Source organism: Notothenia rossii (assembly GCF_949606895.1).
Source record: "Notothenia rossii genome assembly, chromosome: 8".
Lineage (NCBI taxonomy): Eukaryota > Metazoa > Chordata > Actinopteri > Perciformes > Nototheniidae > Notothenia > Notothenia rossii.
In genome coordinates this window covers 38,111,630-38,131,720 of record NC_136906.1, presented here as the reverse complement: position 1 = coordinate 38,131,720, position 20,091 = coordinate 38,111,630, and the positions used below count along the sequence as shown (strand labels likewise).

General features: G+C 39.4%; 1 protein-coding gene across 4 annotated transcripts in view; it reads left to right on the top strand.

The window, feature by feature from the left end:
* Window positions 1-15,175: 15,175 nt before the first annotated feature.
* Window positions 15,176-20,091, top strand: part of abcc1 (ATP binding cassette subfamily C member 1 (ABCC1 blood group)) — a 144,085-nt gene continuing 139,169 nt past the window's right edge. For 3 of the 4 annotated variants that reach the window (XR_013801392.1, XM_079643382.1, XM_079643381.1), the window contains exons 1-2: window positions 15,179-15,367; window positions 19,275-19,451. Coding sequence is in view for 3 of the 4 variants with exons in the window: in XM_079643382.1 (XP_079499508.1) it covers window positions 15,320-15,367; window positions 19,275-19,451 (225 nt within the window). In the remaining variant the exon portion in view is untranslated. Of the gene's footprint in view, window positions 15,368-19,274; window positions 19,452-20,091 lie in introns of all 4 variants that reach the window. The other variant, XM_079643383.1, reaches the window with a different exon arrangement.

Below are 20,091 nucleotides of genomic sequence, written 5' to 3'. Positions count from 1 at the left end.
ATTTCTGTGATGAGCCCCCCAGAGAGCCGGCACTCTACTGAGACATTTATTACTATTTGGCGGCTTTTTAATACTTTGTGTTTTATAAGTTAATTGATGAGTTTGCAGTTATTTGAATATGAGTATATAATAACAAATATTGTCATCTATTACACAGGGTTGGTTGGTCTTGTTTTATTATTTTTCACTGTATCATAACGTTTCTGTATTATTGGTTGCATTTTAAGGTAATGCCCATTGGGTGCCTTACCTTGCAATTTAATGTGCTTGCCACTTCATTTGAATTGTCTTTTTCCTTTAGATTTTCACTTCAATGTATGATGTAATTAGAGTGCACCTTAAAGCATGAAGCTCCCCTGCCTTCAGTCACCTGTCATTACACCTGCTGTTGCTGCTGTCGCCATGACGTCCCTGACAATAATCACAAACATATCAGATACAAGTCCCGTGGATAATCCTGCATAATTGATATAACTTTAATAACTTAAACATGAATATTGCATTGTACAGACATGAAGTACATGTTACATTACTGGCTTCAGTAATCTGTTACAAGGAATAGACTTTATTTCTTATATTTAAATATAATATATGCTAATGTCATACATTAGCATATATTATATGCTAATTAATCAGCATTAATGCCAGATTAATGGCACTAATCAGCCATTAATGCTAATGTCAGACATGACATTAGCATTACCATTTTCTTTCCTTTTTTTTGTGTTTTTGTTCTTGTTTTGTTTGTCGACCTGACTCATAATGTAAAGCGTCTTTGGGTCTAGAAAAGCGATATATAAATCCCATTTTATTATTATTAGAGGAAGGTCAACAATACAATTTAGCATTTGTCCCCAGGTCTGCAAAGGAAACCCTGTGACGTCAGCCTGTCAAGATAACTCATTTGTTAGACGATACATTGTCCCAAAATTAATTGTGTAAACAGTATTATTAGGAAGACAATTTTATACCACTAATAGGATGTAAATACAAATACACAATAATGCAAGGACAAGTATCTGAAATAAATAAAACAATATAAAACAATACAACCTAAACATAAATTATGAACAATCTGGTATTTAAAGGGTAACAATTCTGAAAGCTCATTATTGTTTTTTGGTTAACAGATTTAGCTCATTGGAGGTCGAAAATATTAATAATATATCACTTTACTTTTCACAGATGACCCTCGGAGAGACCCATCTCTCAATATACGTAACAATACACCAACACAAATATTATGACAAACATTGAACATATTGAACATTGTAGGCTTCATAAGAGTGTAGGAATACTCTACAAGTAAGATTCCTGCATTCAAAATGTTACTCAAGTATAAGTACAGAAATATTAGTATCAAAATATAGTTAGAGTACCAAAAGTAAAAGTAGTCATTGTGCAGATTGGTCCATTTCAGAATAATATATACGATATGTTTTATAATGATTGATCATTAAAGTGTTCTCAAAGCTGGTAAAGGTGCAGCTAGTTTGAATGACTTTGTATACAGCAGGGTAGCTTGTGAATTTACTCCAGGTGGAACTAAAGTCTGATTTAACACTTGATTATATTTCACATCATTCATCCACATCTGTAAAGTAACCAAAGGAATTAAATAAATGTAGTGAAAGTGCACCATTTCCCTCTGAACTCTAGTGGAGTGGTGGTTCAAAGTTGTAAAATTGTAAAGTACAGTGCTTGAGTAAATGTACTTAGTAACTTTACATCACTGTTAACAGGGAAACAAGAGGGGCTGTCAGCCATGTGCTGAACTACAGTAACACAAACCATTAATCAGGGAACATGATTTAAAACAAATATACCTCTATATACTGTTCATAGTGTAAATACTTCCATTTTCTTTTTTTTCTTTTTCTTACAAGTATTTTCATTATAGTGTACAGTAATCGGTGCCATTTCATTTATATTGTAATATCACAGTACCACAGTACACTCACTACACTATATTGAAAAATATGTCCACGATTATATTTTTCCATATTCATTTTCTCCAGAGGTAAAAAATGTGTTATCTGGTCAATGAAAAGTTTAAATGTTGGAGGACGTTCATTCTTCCAGACTAAAAGTATACATTTATTGCCAAAATATGTTATTGTGATTAGTATTCTGTAATGTTTGGGGTTCAGTTTAAAGTTTGGCATGTCATTTCGGAAAAAACATGGATTTAGGCTCATTTCGAGGCCTAAAACGGTTTTTGTGAGCGCATTAATCGAATCCCAGAAATGTTTCAAGAGATCACAGTCCCAAAACAGATGCATAAATGTTCCTTCTTTTACTTTACATCTCGGACATTTTGGAGAGTTTCTTTGGAAATGTTATGCATCTTTATGGGTGTGAGGTCAAATTTGTTGATACATTTAAAGTTTGCTTCTTTGATTTTATTGCTTGTGAATGGAAAATGTGTTCTTTCACAGATATTCAGCCATGTAATTTCATCTATCTGCATCCCTAAGTCCTTTTCCCAGATTTGTTTTAAGGTTGGAAAGGATGACTGAGCTCTTTTAGAAAAAACTGTATTAAATTCTCAAATTTTACCTTTGATCGTGCTCGATGACATCAATATCTCCTCCTCTTCCAACAATCCCGATCTCAATTTATTGCTTTTAATAATTGATTTGATCACGTTCCTGATTTGCAGGAATCTGAAACAATCCTTATTTGAAATGTCATATTCTGCTGTTAAATCATTACATTATTTCAATGTTATATCTTTGTGAAACAAATGTTTCAATTGCTTTATACCTGCTTTCGTCCATTTGTTTATATTGATTGACAACAAATATTTGCTAAGATCAGGATTGTTCAAAATAGGAGAAAAGATTGAAATACCTGACTTAACATGAATTTTTTTGTACAGTCCCTCCAGGCTAAAAGTGTATTGACCACTGTAAAACATTTGGCCATATTTTTCACCTTATTGAAATCTTTAACAAATATAAGAGTTTCCACTGGCAACGTGTCAAAGATATTGGCTTCTATCTGAACCCATAGTGAATCCTTTCTTCCCAGAAGCCAAGATAGTACATTTCTTAATTGAGCTGACCAGAAGTAGTGTTGAAAGTTGGAAAGACCAAGACCCCCCATAGTTTCTGGTTTCATAAGAGCAATTAACTTGATTCTTGGTTTTTTATTACACCAGATACATTTTGAGATGTGTCTATTGAGAGATTTAAAAAAGTCAGCGGATAAATAGCATGGTAACATTTGAAAAAGAAAAATACATCTCGGTAGAATATTCATTTTGATTGATTATTCATTGATTCTTCCTAGCGGTGATATTGGTAATGTGGACCATTTAGATAAATCCTGTTTGATTTTGTCAATGAGCGGATTGTAATTCTCTTTAAACAGATTAGGTGTGGTGTTATATTTATTCCTAAGTATTTAAGGCCGCCTGGTGACAAAGAACAAGAACAAGACTTTTCCAAATTTGCTGTTGGCGTCATATGTAAGAAACAAGCATTAGATTTCTTAAAATTAATTTTATATCCTGAGTATCTTCCAAATTGCTCTATCGTGTCGTGCAGATGTGGCACTGAATTTTCTGGGTCTGTTAAGTAAAGAATGATATCATCAGCATACAGAGAAATGTTGTGTTCATCGTTAATCTTCACTCCTTTAATACTTATGTTGTCTCGCACACATGACGCCAGTGGTTCAATTACAATTGCAAAAAGCAAAGGTGACAGTAGACATCCCTGCCTTGTCCCCCTTGTCTGTTGAAAGAAATCTGAGGAACTGCGGTTAGTGATAATCGCTGCTTTAGGATTTTTATAAATTGATTTGACCCACTCTATGAATCGAGAGCCCATATTTAATCTGTTCAAGATAGCAAAAAGAAAATTCCACTCAACCCTGTCAAAAGCCTTCTCGGCATCTAAAGAAAGAAGCCGAGAAGGCTTCTGACAGGTGTCCAAATGGTTTATAATATTCAATATATATATATATATATATATATATATATATATATATTATCAGAAGAATATCTGCCCTTCACAAAACCTGTTTGATCAGGACTAATTAGTTTAGGTAAAATAATTTCCAGTCGTTGTGCTAATAATTTGGTGATAATCTTATAATCATGATCCAAGAGGCCTAAATGGAGAACAATTCAAGGGGTCTTTCTCATCTTTATGTAGTACAGTAATATATGCAAGATTCATTGATTGAGGAAGTGTTCTGTTGTGACAGAAGTTGTTAACCATTGACATAAATATAGGTTGAAGTTCAGTCCAAAAGTCTTAATAAAATTCTGCCGAGAAGCCATCTGGCCCTTGGCTTTTATTTATAGGCATAGATTTAATTGCAGCCAAAACTTCTACTTCTGTAAATGATGAGTTTAGATACTACTTTAGATTTAATTCAGATAATGTAGGTAAATTAATGTTATGGAGATAATTGTCCAGTTCATCTTGTGAGTAATCACATTGAGATTTGTATAATTTGTTATAAAATGCATAAAAAGTCTGGTTAATCTGTTTTGGGTGGTATGTTATCTTCTTGTCTTTCAGACGAATTGCTTTTATAGCCCTTTCTGCTTGCTCCTTCTTAATTGATAGGCGAGTAGTTTACTTGGTTTATTGCCGAATTCATAATTATTTTGTGTGATAAGATTCATGTGTGTTATGATTTCATTTGTTAAACCAATATTTAATTTAGCTCTGGCTGTGTTTAATTGTTTCCAGTTTTCATCTGTTGATGCGGATTTATGAAGTACTTCACATCAGTTTACTCCTCTTTCAAGTTCTTGTCTGAGCTTAATTTTTTCACGTTTTTTTAAAAGATGTGTATGAGATAATAAGTCCTCTTAAAGTAGCTTTTGCAACTTCCCAAATAATATTCGGATCTATAGAGGGGTCATTGTTTTCTTTTATATAGTTCCTTATCCACATTCGCATTTTTCATTTGAATTTTCGTCTCTAAGTAAGGAGTTATCAAATTTCCAGCGCCTGGATACAAATTCTCCACTCTGCAAGTGAATATTTAAATGAACTCTTGCATGATCTGAAATATTAATGGAATCAATTTTACATTCTTTTACCCTATGCATGTATTTTGAGGGAATACAAAAATAATCTATTCTAGAATAAGAGTTGTGGACATTTGAAAAAAAAGTGTAATCTTTGACATCTTGATTTAGTTGACGCCATACGTCAATTAGGCCACATTCTGCACAAAGCCCCTGAAGGACCTTTGAGGATTTAAGATTGTGGCTCTTGGACTGGTTGGATTTATCTAATGTAGGGTTAAGAGTGCAGTTAAAATCGCCGCCCATCAGACCTAATCCTTTACAATTTTCTTTGAAGATCAGCACCATGTCATAGATATATATAAGCATAGATATTTAAAAAGGCGATTGGGGTTCCAAGAATAGTACCGACAACCAAAACAAACCGACCATTTGGGTCCGTAACTAATTTTTCTAATTTGAATGGGCAAGTTTTGTTTATCACAATAGCTGTCCCTCTACTATGGGTTTGATATGATGAAAAATACACCTGACCTATCCAATCTCTTTTCAATTTAAGATGTTCAGTATCTGAGAGAAAGGTTTCTTGTAAGAAGCCCACATCAACTTTGTCTTTTTTAAGAAGTGATAATACTTTATTCCTTTTTATAGGATTTCCCAAGCCTTTAATATTCCAAGAATAGATTTTCATGTTTTGCATGGTGACTGCTGCATATCTGTGGGATTCCGACCCTGGCAATTCATCTACCCAATTTGTTGTAGCCCAGAGAGAAACAAACGTCAGAGAAATGTGCATCTCAGATCTAACAAAATGTCCTCTTTGTGATGGCAACTTTGAGCTCCCATCCTCAGCTCTCATTGAAAATAAATAAATGTCTTCATAATTTTCCTAATTAACAGGGGACGGGTAGATAGAAAAAATAATGGAAACAACTTTCCCTCATATTGAAAACCCCTCCGCATCCCAAATGTCATCATGGTATGTTCCATCCAATCATTTACATGTCAAACAATATATTGCCATAAAAAACAAGACGAATCAAAAAAGAACGTGTAAATACTTCAGCTTTTTTAATATATTTATATTGTGACAACCCCTGCTTTACTCCTCTTCCCTGTAGTGTGTGTACCTTTTATGATCCTCCCTTTTTGTCTTAAAAGGTTGATTGCGAGCACCCGGTCGCTTCCCTCCTGAGGATGAAAGCCGATCCAGTGTCTCGCCAACTCTTTCTCTTTCCTGGCCTACTCCTTCCTGAGTGCAAGTACCTGTTTTGTATTTTGGTCGGCATCTTCTTTGTTTTTGGCATACAACACTTGGCACTACATCATGCTCATACATCCACATCTTCACTACTGATATTACAGACTCACACACCTCATTTTGGTAGGTTCCTTTGTTGAGTTATAATAAATACGTTTAATTTACCCGTAGACCAGACCATAACAATATTATACTAGACATCACTCTTCACTTTACTTCTTGTTTTGCATTTCTGGTTTGATGCTAACTGCATTTTGTTCTCTAAGTACACTGTTCATTGACAATAAAATGAATCTAATCTATTAAACATTTTCTGATAAACGGAGAGATGTCCGAGCAAACAGGCTGCCATTTTGTCCGGCGGCAGGGAGCAGTTAGGAGCTTTGCTGAAGGGCACCTTGGCAGTGCCCAGGAGGTCACTTGGTATTATTGTTGTCTCCGATCTGGACTAGAACTGGCTACCCTTCAGTTCCCAAGCCGAGTCCCAGACTGAGCCAGCGGGAATTTCATCTTGAGTGTATACTATACTGTAGGCAGCTGATCAACATGACTTCCATTGACCCTACTCACATCCAGACCTTTGACAAAGGAAGTGTCAATGTGTGTGTGTCTCTTGTGCTTTTAAACAATCAATATTTTCTTTGAGAGATTCTTTGCTCATCTTTCTTGTTTCTGATAAGTGTTCTCCTGTACAAAATCCACAGAGCTATTAAACAGTGATGAGTAATAGATTAGCAATTCTGTCTCAATGAACTGGCCCCCACAAAAAAACAAAAATTCTCTTTCATACAATCCGCCCCCTGGTATGCCCCCGAACTCCGCCAAATGAAATCAAGGAAACGTCAACTGGAACGTCAACACAAGAAAACCACACTAACAGTCCATCTTCAAATCTACAAAGACTATCACCAGCAGTACAGTAACGCACTCAAAGCAGCCCAGTCTAATTACAACTCATAACTCATTCACTCTGGCTCCAGCAACCCCAAGCGTCTGTTCTCCGCCCATCTCAAATCTCCCCTTTCTGTAAAAAATACTTGAACGTGTCATTGCCTCACAACTTAAATCCCACCTCAGCTCCAATTACCTGTTTGAGCCATTTCAATCCGGTTTCCGATCAAAACACAGCACCGAAACAGCTCTTCTCAAAATCACAAACGACCTCCTGTTGTGCGTAGACGTAGACCCTCATGTGTCTAATGTACGTTTCCTGCCTTGTCTGTTTTCCCGCTGTTGTGATTGTCTAAATTGTCTTCACCTGGTGTTGTCTGTCTAGTATATATAGTTCTCGTCTTGCCCCGTCTCGTTGCCAGATTGTCTTGTGCGTTTCCAAGCATTCCAGCGTAACATTTGTCATTGTCCATAGAGTTATTGTCCATAGAGTTAGATTAAGTAAGTCGTTTTTGTAGTTTTTTTGATAGTATAGGTTAGAAAGTTTATTGAGTGTTTGTTTTGTTGCTTTATGTATTCAGTGTGTTTTGATCTGTCTACATTAAAACACTTTATTTTGATACTTTGTTTGTCTCTGCATTGTGCATTTGATTCCACACCCTTGTACAGCCTTAAAACCTCCTCCTCTCCTCTGACTCCGGCAACCTGAACATCCTTATCCTCCTCGACCTCACCGCAGCATTCGACACCATCAACCACACCATCCTGCTATCTCTCCTCGAATCATCACTCAACATCACTGACACTGCACTCTCCTGGCTGAAATCCTACCTCACCGACAGACATCAGTTTATCAACATCAACAACTGCACCTCCTCCACTGCTCCTCTGTCCCAAGGCGTCCCCCAGGGTTCGGTGCTTGGCCCCCTCCTCTTCATCCTCTACATGCTCCCCCTTGGCAAAATAATTCATCGCCACAACCTTCAATTTCACTGCTACGCCGATGACATCCAACTTTATATCTCAACAAAAACCATCATCCCCACAACAAACTCCACTCTCACCAACTGTCTATCAGAAATAAAAGCATGGATGCAAACAAACTATCTCCAACTGAACAGTGCCAAATCAGACATCATCATCATCATCGGCCCCCCACCCCGTACCAAAACCATCAAGAATGTCAACTTCACCATTGACAGCAATAGTCTATCCCCCCCCCTCACATCTGCAACCTCGGAGTCATCTTCGACAGTCAGCTTATGTGTGGAAAGTTTCCGGTAAATTTCCGGAAAGTTTCCATGGGAAGTTAAGCTGGGGAATTTTGGAAATATTCGATGAAAAATTAAACAAAAAGATATTACATTTCAACAGATTTTTTATTTTTTTTAATCATTTTATTGAACAATTATTTGTTTAATTGAAGAACGAAAACAGGAATGTTGAGTTAAATGTTACTCATCCCCCCTAACCCCACTCACCATTTTCCCTCCAAAAAGTCCCATTAAACATGCAAGTCTTTCTTCAAGCAATCCTCTGCATTGTTGCTAAACCCTTTCAGTCAACGGGCTCTTCCTGGGCCTCATCAACATCACACTCTGAGTCTTCCTCTTCAGTGTCACTGTCCAGCCTTGTTGAGGATGGCTCTGTGTCAGGCTCAAAGAGCCTTAGGTTTGCCCAAATGCCAACCAGTTTTTCCACTCTCACATTTGTGAGCCTGTTGCGAACCTTTGTGTGGTCTCAATAGCCATGCAGTAAGCAGTGTGCTATGGCATGGATATTCAAGTGTACTTGAATGGCATCTGTTTGTTTTAGCAAGATTATGCTAAAATATACTTTCCCCAACTATATTTAAGTTCCCTATGAAGAGCCAACCTTCAATTTAGAAAATTCCCAGTTTATTCCCATAAATTCCCGTGGAAAGTTTCCATCTTTGAAAATTTCCGGAATTTTGCAACCCTAATCACATCACCAGGACCGCCTTTTTCCACCTCAAAAACATTGCCCGTCTCCGCCCATCACTCTCCTCCTCTGCAGCTGAAACCCTGATTCATGCATTAATCTCATCACGACTCGACAACTGCAATAGCATCCTCTACGGCAGTGGTTCTCAACCTGTGGTACGCATACATGAACCTCACAGGAGTCACTCCTCAGTTTATAACATGTTTTGTTTCAATTCATGTATCATTTAGTTACAAATATGTGATATATCCAACCCATTCTCTTCAGTCTGCGTACAAATGACACGACTTTACACATTGGAAAATGCGTGCAATAGATTCGCTAAAGTTCGATTTTGCGTGCCTATCATACGCCAACTATTTCCATTGAGTTCTGAGTCCGAGTTTTGCGTGCATATGAGACGCAAATGGATACGGTCGGGTCTGAGAAGACCGGAAGCTGTGTGGTCCATAAAAACATGTTATAACTAAATATCAAGCCACGATTATTGATTTTATTTTAAATCGTATAATGTCCGTGAGGAAAATAAATGGGGCTCAGAGCCTCAGAATACTAAAATCTGTATTTTTTAAAATCTTTTTTTCCTTCGAATTTGTTATCCTTTTCTAAATAACACACTGTTATTTACTCAACAATAACACACAATTATCCTTGTTTTTATTTATTCGTTTAATTCTATAATATTGGGCTTTTTAGCCGTCCGTCAGGAACTGATTTTCAAAATAAAGTCACCGGAAACAGACGTAGGCCCGGTCCAAGCTCGGTGATTGGATGTTGTAGCCGCAATGCACGCTGGGATATAGTGTTTCCCCAACCCAGTATCACAAAAACACGTGTAATAACTACGTTGGTCCGCAACGTAGGACGTAGCATTTCTACAAAAACGCCTCTGAAATTGTAGGATCCCTACGTTTTTTTCACCATTCATTCCAATGGCTGGCGTCTATGTCACGTGATCTTCACATTTCTCCCTGCAGAAAAAAAAAACATGGCCAAACTTCGTTTTATTTTCGGTGGAAAATGCCTATTTTAAAGTTAGTTTGGCCATTAAAATGCATTTTGATGTAATTTGATGCGAGATGGATGTACATGATCTTTAGTTTGATAGTTATTACGAAGATAACTTCAGGAAATTGTGTCCATACAACGTTTTCATTGTTACCAAAGTTGTTGCTAGGGACGCTGCTATCGATATTATTTATGTTATGTTGTGTAACTGTTTAATGGTGTTATCTTTATTGCTACCCCCTTCCCCATCAATGTATAGTGTTGGTCCACAGCGCAAACGTATTAGTTTAACAAAATCTGCATCTAAAATTGTGGCATAGATACGTTATTTTCCCCTGTGCAATTCGAGTCTCACATCTCACATCACATCGTCATAAACAAATACCGGAAACAGACCGAAAACATTTTTTAAAAATAAAATAATACTTTATTCCAAGTGTGCTTGCTTTTCTCTTTGAAAGTCATCACATAACGGCATTATAATACACGGTTCGGCTGCATTAAATATTACATATCTGCCGTAGTTCTCTATTTATAGAGCCCTGATGAGAAGACTTCTAGACAAACATGAGGAACTGCCGCCAACACTGAAAACGTGACGTGGATCATAAATATATCAGCAATTAAACAAGATCTAACATTTCTTTTCACACAATACATCTCCTTGCAGTATCAACACTAATTCGGCTGACTTTTATATTTGATCCAATTGGTAGATAGGCTGTATTTACACCATAAAGGTGCACAGCTAGTAAAGGGACACCTAGTGGTTAAAGCATGTTATTGAATTTCATTATTTTTATTATTAGATATTAATAGGATCCCTATAAAGTATATTCATTACTCGTTATTCTCGACTAATAGTTAATTAAAGACTGTATATAATGACTATTTTGCATATCCCTTTCAAGATTTCAAGATTTTCTAAGGTTTATTGACATATCATATACACAAACGGTGTAGTTATTCAATGAATGAAAAACTTGGGTCGCAGGTTCCTCAATAGTGCATTACAAGACCTATCAATCTTTGTGCATACCTCCAGCAATGTTAACTATGTTGAAGCACTTATTTTAACTGATATTATACATATGTATTATACTCTTATAAGATGTATAATAATAATAATAATAATAATAATAATGCATTTGATTTATATAGCGCTTTTCACGACTCAAAGAAATCTCCGGCCTTGTCAGGTATTGAACAATCAATAAATAAAGAACACAGAATTATTAAATATAAAACACAGAATTTGTGTGATTATACTAAATGGACGCGGTGGAACCGTTCAAATCCAGTTTTGGACAGTCTGCCGTGGTTCCATCCCATTTCAAGTGCTGTTCGACGCTCGGCGTAACCCTCGGAGCACACTCTCCAATCACAGAGCTTGAGGACTATCACAGGGTTTGTCAAGCGAAGCGGAGAGAATACTTACTTCCGGGTGTAATATTCTCTAAAACAAATGAGCTGCTCTGACCCTCGGTCCTGACAGACTCCAACTTGTGTTTATTAATCAAACAAATAAATAAACACAAGGATAATTATGTGTTATTGTTGAGTAAATGGAGAATTGCATAGGGGAAAATAACGTATCTAGCAGCGTCCCTAACAACCACCTTGGTAACAATGAAAACGTTGTATGGACACAATTTCCTCAAGTAATCTTGGTAATAATTAGCAAACTAAAGTTCATGTACATCCACTGCACACATAATCTGAAATAACAACTCATATTTCTCGCATCCAATGGCATCAAAACGCATTTTAATGGCCAAACTAACTTTAAAATAGGCATTTTCCACCGAGAATAAAACAAAGTTCGGCCATGTTTTTTTTTTCTGCAGGGAGAAATTTGAAGATCAAATGACATAGACGCCAGCCATTGGAATGAATGGAATGCAGTTGGAGGTCAACCAATCACAGAGCTTGAGAACTAATCACGGGGCTTGTCAAACAGAGCACATGGTGTAGTCCTAAACGATTCTGCCATCCTTTACTCCGAAAAAAATATTTGTTTCTCCGAATCGAAGGGGAAAAATACAAAAGCATTGCACACAATTTAAACCAATCAATGTTGTGTAATTAACAAGGATGATCTGGTGTTTTTTAGTCGATGAGTAGTGCAGATACGTAAAATCAATCGACAGTAAGGGGAATACTTACTTCCGGGTGTACAATTCTCCGTTATCCAATTGGAATGGACGCTCACATTGCCTTTAAGGGCAGCCGAGACAAACAAATGCCGTGCTTCCATGAGCGTCAAATCCCGCCGCAGATGGGAATACATTGCAATCAGTTGAAAGCTATTTCCGTCCCTTTATGAAGCTGAAGGAGCCTAGGAGCGTCACAACTGCACGCCACGGGACCCTGACCAAGCGTCGCTCCTGGACGATTATGGAGTGACGGCCCCTACACACGGCGGCGTGCGTTGTCGCCAGGGCCGGCCCTTGGCATAGGCAGTATAGGCGAATGCTAAGGGCGCATCAATCTATGGGGGACACTGAAAATAAAAAATAAATAAAAAAGTTAGAAATTTAAAGAAATATATATTTCAACACAATTTCCCGATTTTGGATCAACAAAGTACATCTTGTTATCTTATACTAACAGAACTACGCCTATATTGCGTACAGCGCCCATAAACTATGGCGCACCCCCCCCCCTCCCAAATCAAGTTGAACCGCCCCAACCCGAGTCAAAACCAGAGGTTTATGTGAAATAGTTCTTTTTTTGAAAGAATGGTTTTAGTGTGCAATTATAGGTTTTAATTTTGTATTTTTGTTAATTTAAAATAAATCATACTCCCAAAAAACGTATACAGCTTTTATTAACATTGGAATTTACTGTGTAAGCGGCCGTTGGGGGAGAGCTTTAGAGAGCTCTCTCCTGAAAGACTGAGAGGCTCGAATAACCTCAGCTCAGTGAGGTAAAGGCACACCTTTATACTGTATGATCATTATAGTCATAAAACAAATAAGAGAATAGATTTTTATCTATTCTCTTATAGTATAAAATACTATATGACAGTAAAAAAAGTTGTTATTAATAAGCAAGAATACAGTTTCAGTGTTTCCCCTATATACAAATAGTGGCGGCGCAGCTGAAATATGAGCGCCGCTGCTAGGGCGCGCCAGCCAGGTACCTTTTCTTCTTAAAATAATAATAAGTGGTGACCCTTCTTTGTTTTTGATTGTTTGTTATGTGGATTTGTAGTATTTGTGTTACTGGCATAGGCGACAAAGGCGGTCGCCTAGGGCTCCAGATCTGGGGGGCGCTGCGCTGGTAGCTCTGGGAGGGAACAAACATTTTTGACCGTTGGCGCTCATCCCAATGTTCGGCCTTGATGTAACAACATTCATAATTAAGTAAATGTAACACCATTTTCAACCCGGTTACACGTTTAATTTGCCCTGTACGGTGGGCGCTGTAAGTGATGAAAGTGGGGGATGTTGGCTTATCAGGCGCCCGCAGCTCACAGCCAAAGTGCGAGCGTGGTAGCTGAATACATTTGAAGCCACTTTGATGTCTATTACCTATGTCAATAAGTTTCTGTTTTTGCAGTGTATTTGTCTTTTGTAGAGATTTTTCATTTATTCTTTACACATAAAATCTCGCCTAAAATCTCGCCTAGGGCAGCAAATTGTCTAGAACCGGCCCTGGTACTAGGCCTCAAGAGCCTTTCTTGTACATAGAAACAAATTGGCGGGGCGCACTTCGCACACACAAAAAAATTCCACGCGCTCCGCACTCACATTATGCTGGCCCCACGTGCCTTAGCACCGCTGCTATGACTCCATCCTAGGGGAAACACTGAGTTTAAAAGGGGAGTGATTTGTAAAATCCATAAATAAAAAGAACATCTGCTTACAGTTCTGTTTCATATGGATGTTGAGAGATGTATCCATAGATCTCCTCATGTTGCTCTCAAGTGCACCAGATTGATGCTTTTAACTTCAATATTAAAAAAAAAATCTTCCCGGGGGTGCATGCCCCCAGACCCCCCTAGAGGAGGTTAGGTCCGCCCCCACTTAAATCATGTTCAAATGGATAGGATACTAAATACATTTGCTCACATCTTGTGTCCATATCTTTCTGCTTTGGTGGTCATGCCACAACCGTGCATGCATGCGCGAGTCATAATGAGTGCCTGCATTTTTTGGGGGGGGCGTCAGCTAAAATCTTGCCTAGGGCAGCAAATTGGTCAGGGCCGGCCTTGGTTGTCGCTTGCCGGCGGGGGGGGGGCTGAGACTCGACCAACAACCAATCACATGAATCTCCCGCCCTAGACACACAAGCACGCGGTTGGATTGGCTAGAGCTTGGACTGGCGCCTCCATCGAGGCGTCAAAAGTAGAACACTGCTCTACTTTTGCAGCGAGCACCGCGAGAGAAGCTACGCTTTGCTCCCACAATGCAGTTCGGCGAATCGTGATGTCACCCCATTCATAGTGAATGGGCAGAAGCGTTGAAGCGGCAACGCACGCCGCCGTGTGTAGGGGCCGTGAGAGTGTGTTGGTCTTCACAGTAACTTGCAGAGAGGGCTAATGGAGCTACTTTCATTTAACCCTTCACATTCCAACAGAAACTGAACAGGCAGATTCGAAGGATTTATTTCTTTGGAAATGTTATTTTAAATACAATTAAATCAAGTTATTTTGGTAAAACTAATGAAACATATAACTAAAAAATATTAAAAATAAATAAATAAAAATTAATGTTTTCAAATATAATTTTTGGGAATATCTTAGGCCCTCAGAGAGGGCTGAGAGGGGCCTGATGGCTCGCCACTGGTCACTGCTAGCTTTACGAAACGCGCAGAGAAAAACGTAAAAAGCATGAAAGAAATGTGAGTGGGATTGTTAATCTTAAGAATCTAGCGTTATTTTAGTTTTTTAAACTATTGGATTGATGAAGAAGATTTAGGTTTTTAGTTTTTATTTTGCTTGTGTTCAAGTGTGGACCAGACCAAACCCCCAAAGAGCTCTGGTCCACACTCCGGCAGTGGGTGGCGGTAATGTGCCCAAGACGTTATATTCCCGCCCCCCAGTAAACAAGAAGAAGAAGAAGAAGAAGAAGAAGAAGAAGAAGAAGAAGACTCCGCTTTGCATTTGCAGTCCACAGTTGCAGCCAGGTTACAAAAACCAAGCTGAGCTTTACAACAACCTCAGTCAGGTCGGAGCCTCCAATGCGTCGTGGAGAATGGGTTTTGATACGTTCTGCAGCCTGGACAGTTCCGATCCATTTTGGGTGAGTTTATTTTCACTACCGGAACCTTTATATATTTCCCTCTAGTTGTTAATAGCTAACGCTCATATATCTGACTGAGACCCGGTAAGTTTACATTTCCAGAAGAAGCCACCCACAGTCAGTTCTGTAACACCGGCAACCACATGACATGCCTGTGCCCGGTGCATTTGCCCGGTGCAGTGCTGTCCCCCACGGTGTGTGTGTCAGCCTCGGCCCCCCCCCCCCGCTGCAGCCCTGGACACAAAACGCCATGTGAGGCTGGTTTCTACCCAAGCGTTTACAATTTAGTAACATCTCGAGGAAACCCAGGTATTTCCAGGGGAAGGCGCCAGTCTCAGGACACCTCCACTCTGAGGACACCTCCACTCTCAGGACAGGATGTGCATGCACGCTAAGAATTACAAAATAAAATCGCCACTATCAGTACAGCGCCACTTTCCGAACAGGAAATGCACGCAAATACAAAATGAAATCGTACTTACACTTATTATATGCCTATGTATGTATATATGTGTATATATGTGTGTATATATATTAGGGCTGTGTCAGTCGATTTAAAAATATTTAATCGCATGATTGTCTATAGTTAATCGCGATTAATCGCACATTTTTGATCTGTTCTAAATGTACTTTAGAGGAATATTTTTCAAGTTTTTAATACTCTTATCAACATATGAGTGGACAAATATGCTTTATGCAAATTTTTATTGTCATTTGAACAATAACAAATATTCTCATGAATATTAAACACAACAACCTCTGAACATTACAAATATTCGCCTTAATTCAACCTGGAACCGTGTGTGTGTGTGTGTGTGTGTGTGTGTGTGTGTGTGTGTGTGTGTGTGTGTGTGTGTGTGTGTGTGTGTGTGTGTGTGTGTGTGTGTGTGTGTGTGTGTGTGTGTGTGTGTGTGTGTGTGTGTGTGTGTGTGTGTGTGTGTGTGTGTGTGTGTGTGTGTGTGTGTGTGTGTGTGTGTGTGTGTGTGTGTGTGTGTGTGTGTGTGTGTGTGTGTGTGTGTGTGTGTGTGTGTGTGTGTGTGTGTGTGTGTGTGTGTGAAAAAATCAGTAAACCGATTTAAACGGTAAAAGTTCCTTCAAAATAAGAGTCCCGATCTTATTACTATCAAAATAAAAGTGCAAAACGAAAACTTTACCATAGGGAAAAAATTGGCATACAAATATAAACACTTCTCTAAAAGGTAACTCATTTTAAATATAGTTAGACATATTAAAGTTCATTTACAATAATAATAATGATATTAATATTAGTAATAAGCTTTATATTTGTATTGCACCTATTACAAGAATTGTAGCCAAACTCGCTTCACAGCAGTTCAATAGACAGATTAGTATAACATGACAGGATAAAAGCAATGTAGAGGAGCAGCTACATTTCAACACATATATCCACGAAGATTAATATATGAAGAGTTGTGACTCAGACTTGACTTGGACTTTTCTTAAGTGACTCTGACTTGGACTCGGACTCAAACATAGGTAATTCTGACTCGACTCGGACACTCCTTGGGTGATTCGGGCTTGGACTCTGACTCGAACACAGGTAATGATGACTCGGACTCGACTCGGACACTCCTTTGGTGACTCGGACTTGGACTCGACTACGACTCTCCCTTGGTGACTCGGACTTGGACTTGGACTCGAAGAGTGGTGACTCGAGAGTGACTTGGACTCGTGAATTGGTGACTTGACTACAACACTGTGTCGCCCTAATACAATTGGTGTGTCTTGGTTAGGGATGGGTATCGTTAAGGTTTTAACGGTACTACTACTTTTATTGGTCCGGTCTTTTAACGGTACTCTTATCGGTGCTTTTGGGGGAAAAAACAAGGTAAACTAACTAAACAAATTGTGAACAAAACTAACATTGCTTTTCATTTAAATTAAATAAATAATATTTCACATCAAAAGAAACAACAATGCTTTAACAGTTGTAAACAGAATAGCTGAAACTTTAACAAAATAAATACCTCAGTTACCTCTAATCATTAACCCATGTTTGTATAATTGAGTTAACTCTGTGTGTCGCTGCTAGCATACATAATACATGACGTGGAAACGTTACTCGTGGATGGGGCTACAGAGCTACTAGAAAGACAGTCGAACCCGGTGCATTTCTCCGTGTGAATGTGGTGCACTTTTGCTAAATGTTTAGACAAATTGCTTGTGTTACCGCCTTACATGCTAAACTCTTATTGCGCTTTTGGTAACGAGCATTGTGCACATCGAGACGGGTAAAGTTTAACCACACCTCGGAGCGCGTTTACTCGGCCATCTCCTCCGTGTGTGTTGCTGCATGTAGCAGCTGTGTGTGTGTAAACTGCCCCGCCCCCTCCCAAGAGAGAGAGAGAGAGAGAGAGATCTCTCTCTCTCTCTCTCTCTCTCTCTCTCTCTCTCTCTCTCTCTCTCTCTCTCTCTCGACTGGATTGGAAAGATCGAAAATACTAAAAATAATCAGTCGCATTTGGTAGTCTTTTTGCTTATTAGAAACGGAGTTGGCGACACTAATACTGCAATATAATATTTGTGTAGCAATAATACATACGACATATATTTTTTACATGTCTCCAGTACCGATAAAAAGACCGATGATGTTGGAGCTTAACGGTACCAGGGTCTTTAATAATTCAGCCCCGGGGCCCGTTTTAATACCGGGGCTCGGTACCCATCCCTAGTCTTGGGGTGTACTGCACCGCCGTGTCTTTTAGGCCGTGCCGACACCTTGTTGAATCAAGAGGCTGTCGGCCAAAGAAATCACTCTGATTGGCTGTTCAGCTAGCGAATCAGTGCATGAGAAGCGAAACGGAAGTGAGGGACCCAAACAAACTATTAAGAAGGCAAATCTGAGATTTCATTTAACTCCAGCTCTCGACACAGGTTCGGGAAAGCCCCATGAGCTTCTCGCTGTGGAGTGAAAATGGAACGCACACGCTATTTGTTGTTTGTTTATATCACGCAGTCTGTTCTTCATCTCTCGGTGTATCATGCAGTCTGTCTTCCGGTTGTTGCCTCTTTTGAATGACGAATACACACTACCAACGCCTGCTGGTAAGGAGAGTTATTGCCACTCACGCATGCGCAGTTCGTACATGCAGCTTGGCCGTCGGCTGAAGTCTTTGCGGTGCGTTCCAGTGCGACACATGGCCAAGACGCGGGAGACGTGAGGCGACGTTCCGTCGGTATGTGTTCTTTGGTGTCAGTTTGGTGTGTAAGGACCTTATATGCCTCATATGCAGGCTTCTGCTATGATGTATGATGTCTAGCAACTCCAATTAGGTAATGCCAGTGTGAGGTCATCAACAGCAAGACTGTCATCTTTTAAGGGTACCAACGAACTCAACCCATTGACTTAACCTGTACAGTGAGCCCAGTAGCTTCCTCTTTAGCATTTTTGTTCCGGCATCTGTGCTTCTCTCTCCTGCAAGCACATAGGGCTGAAGGTCCTATCCAAAAAGAAAGCTTTACATCTGACGCAGCCTTTCCTCTCAAAGTGCCAGAATGCAAATGCATCGCCTACACGGGGCCACACGAAAACACCTGGGGCGAACTCTTGGTAATTCACAACCTGAAGGTGAGCTCTACATGAGGGATACATGTAACTCTAGCATCTCCCACGGCCTGCTCTTGGCAAAAAAGTTGCACCTGAACAAAATACAAACACATATGTACTGCACCTGCGTGAGAGGAAGTCCTGGCACTGTTGGTCTGTATTCGGTAACCAGAAAATCAAACAAACAAAGGAGCATTTGCGGACCATTTTCATACCAATCTCACACACCACTTTCCTTTGTATCCAGATAGCCATGTCAATGTGGAAATTGGAATGACGAAACAAATATGATGATTTTTTAAATTTATATTTCCTCTTCTGTCTTTTTTCCTCTACCAGGATTGGAACCGTACATGGTACACTTCAAACCCGGACCTCACCCAGTGCTTTCAGAACACTGTCCTTGTGTGGCTGCCATGCCTCTACCTCTGGATGTGTGCCCCCATCTACCTCATCTACCTCCACAGCCATGACCGGGGCTACATATGTATGACTCACCTCAACAAAGCTAAAACTGTGAGTGGCCGTACCCTTGATTTATTTTTGAATATCAGTGTCATGGAGCTCTGGAAAAAATGACTCCTCGACTCAGGATCCGGCGTATATATGGACACTGTTGGAGCAGAACCTCTGCTCCGCGAGTTCCTCTGAGTTTGTTTTAAAAGAAGGAAAAGTCAAAGCACCAGGATAAGGGTTAAACAATAATCTGTTTTAATGGTGGAACACACAATACATCACAAAACAGTTCAAAAGGGGCCCCCCTTCGGGTGCCCCTGCTCTGGTCCTCTCCTGGGAGAGGTCTTACCCCTTGGCCTTATGAAGAAAAGAGAGAGCAAACCAAAGGAAAACACAGGCTTTCATACTAAAAACACAGGAGGAGGTGTGTGGTTGCTTCCCCCAGAGGTCATCTCTTTGGGAGAGACCAACACATGGCCTGTCGTACCCAATCAGCGCGACGCAACAGAAGAAACCCGGAAACAAAAAGTCTCTTTTCAGTTTGACGAAAACCAGATACCTTTTGGTGTCTGGAACGAACCTGCTCTAAATAACAAGTTTCCTTATCTTATTTCACATCTTGCAGCCAGCACACACACATATTCCCCTTTTATGGCTCTTTGTCTCTGTGGCCATCTTCCCCCCCTCAGGTTACCAAACA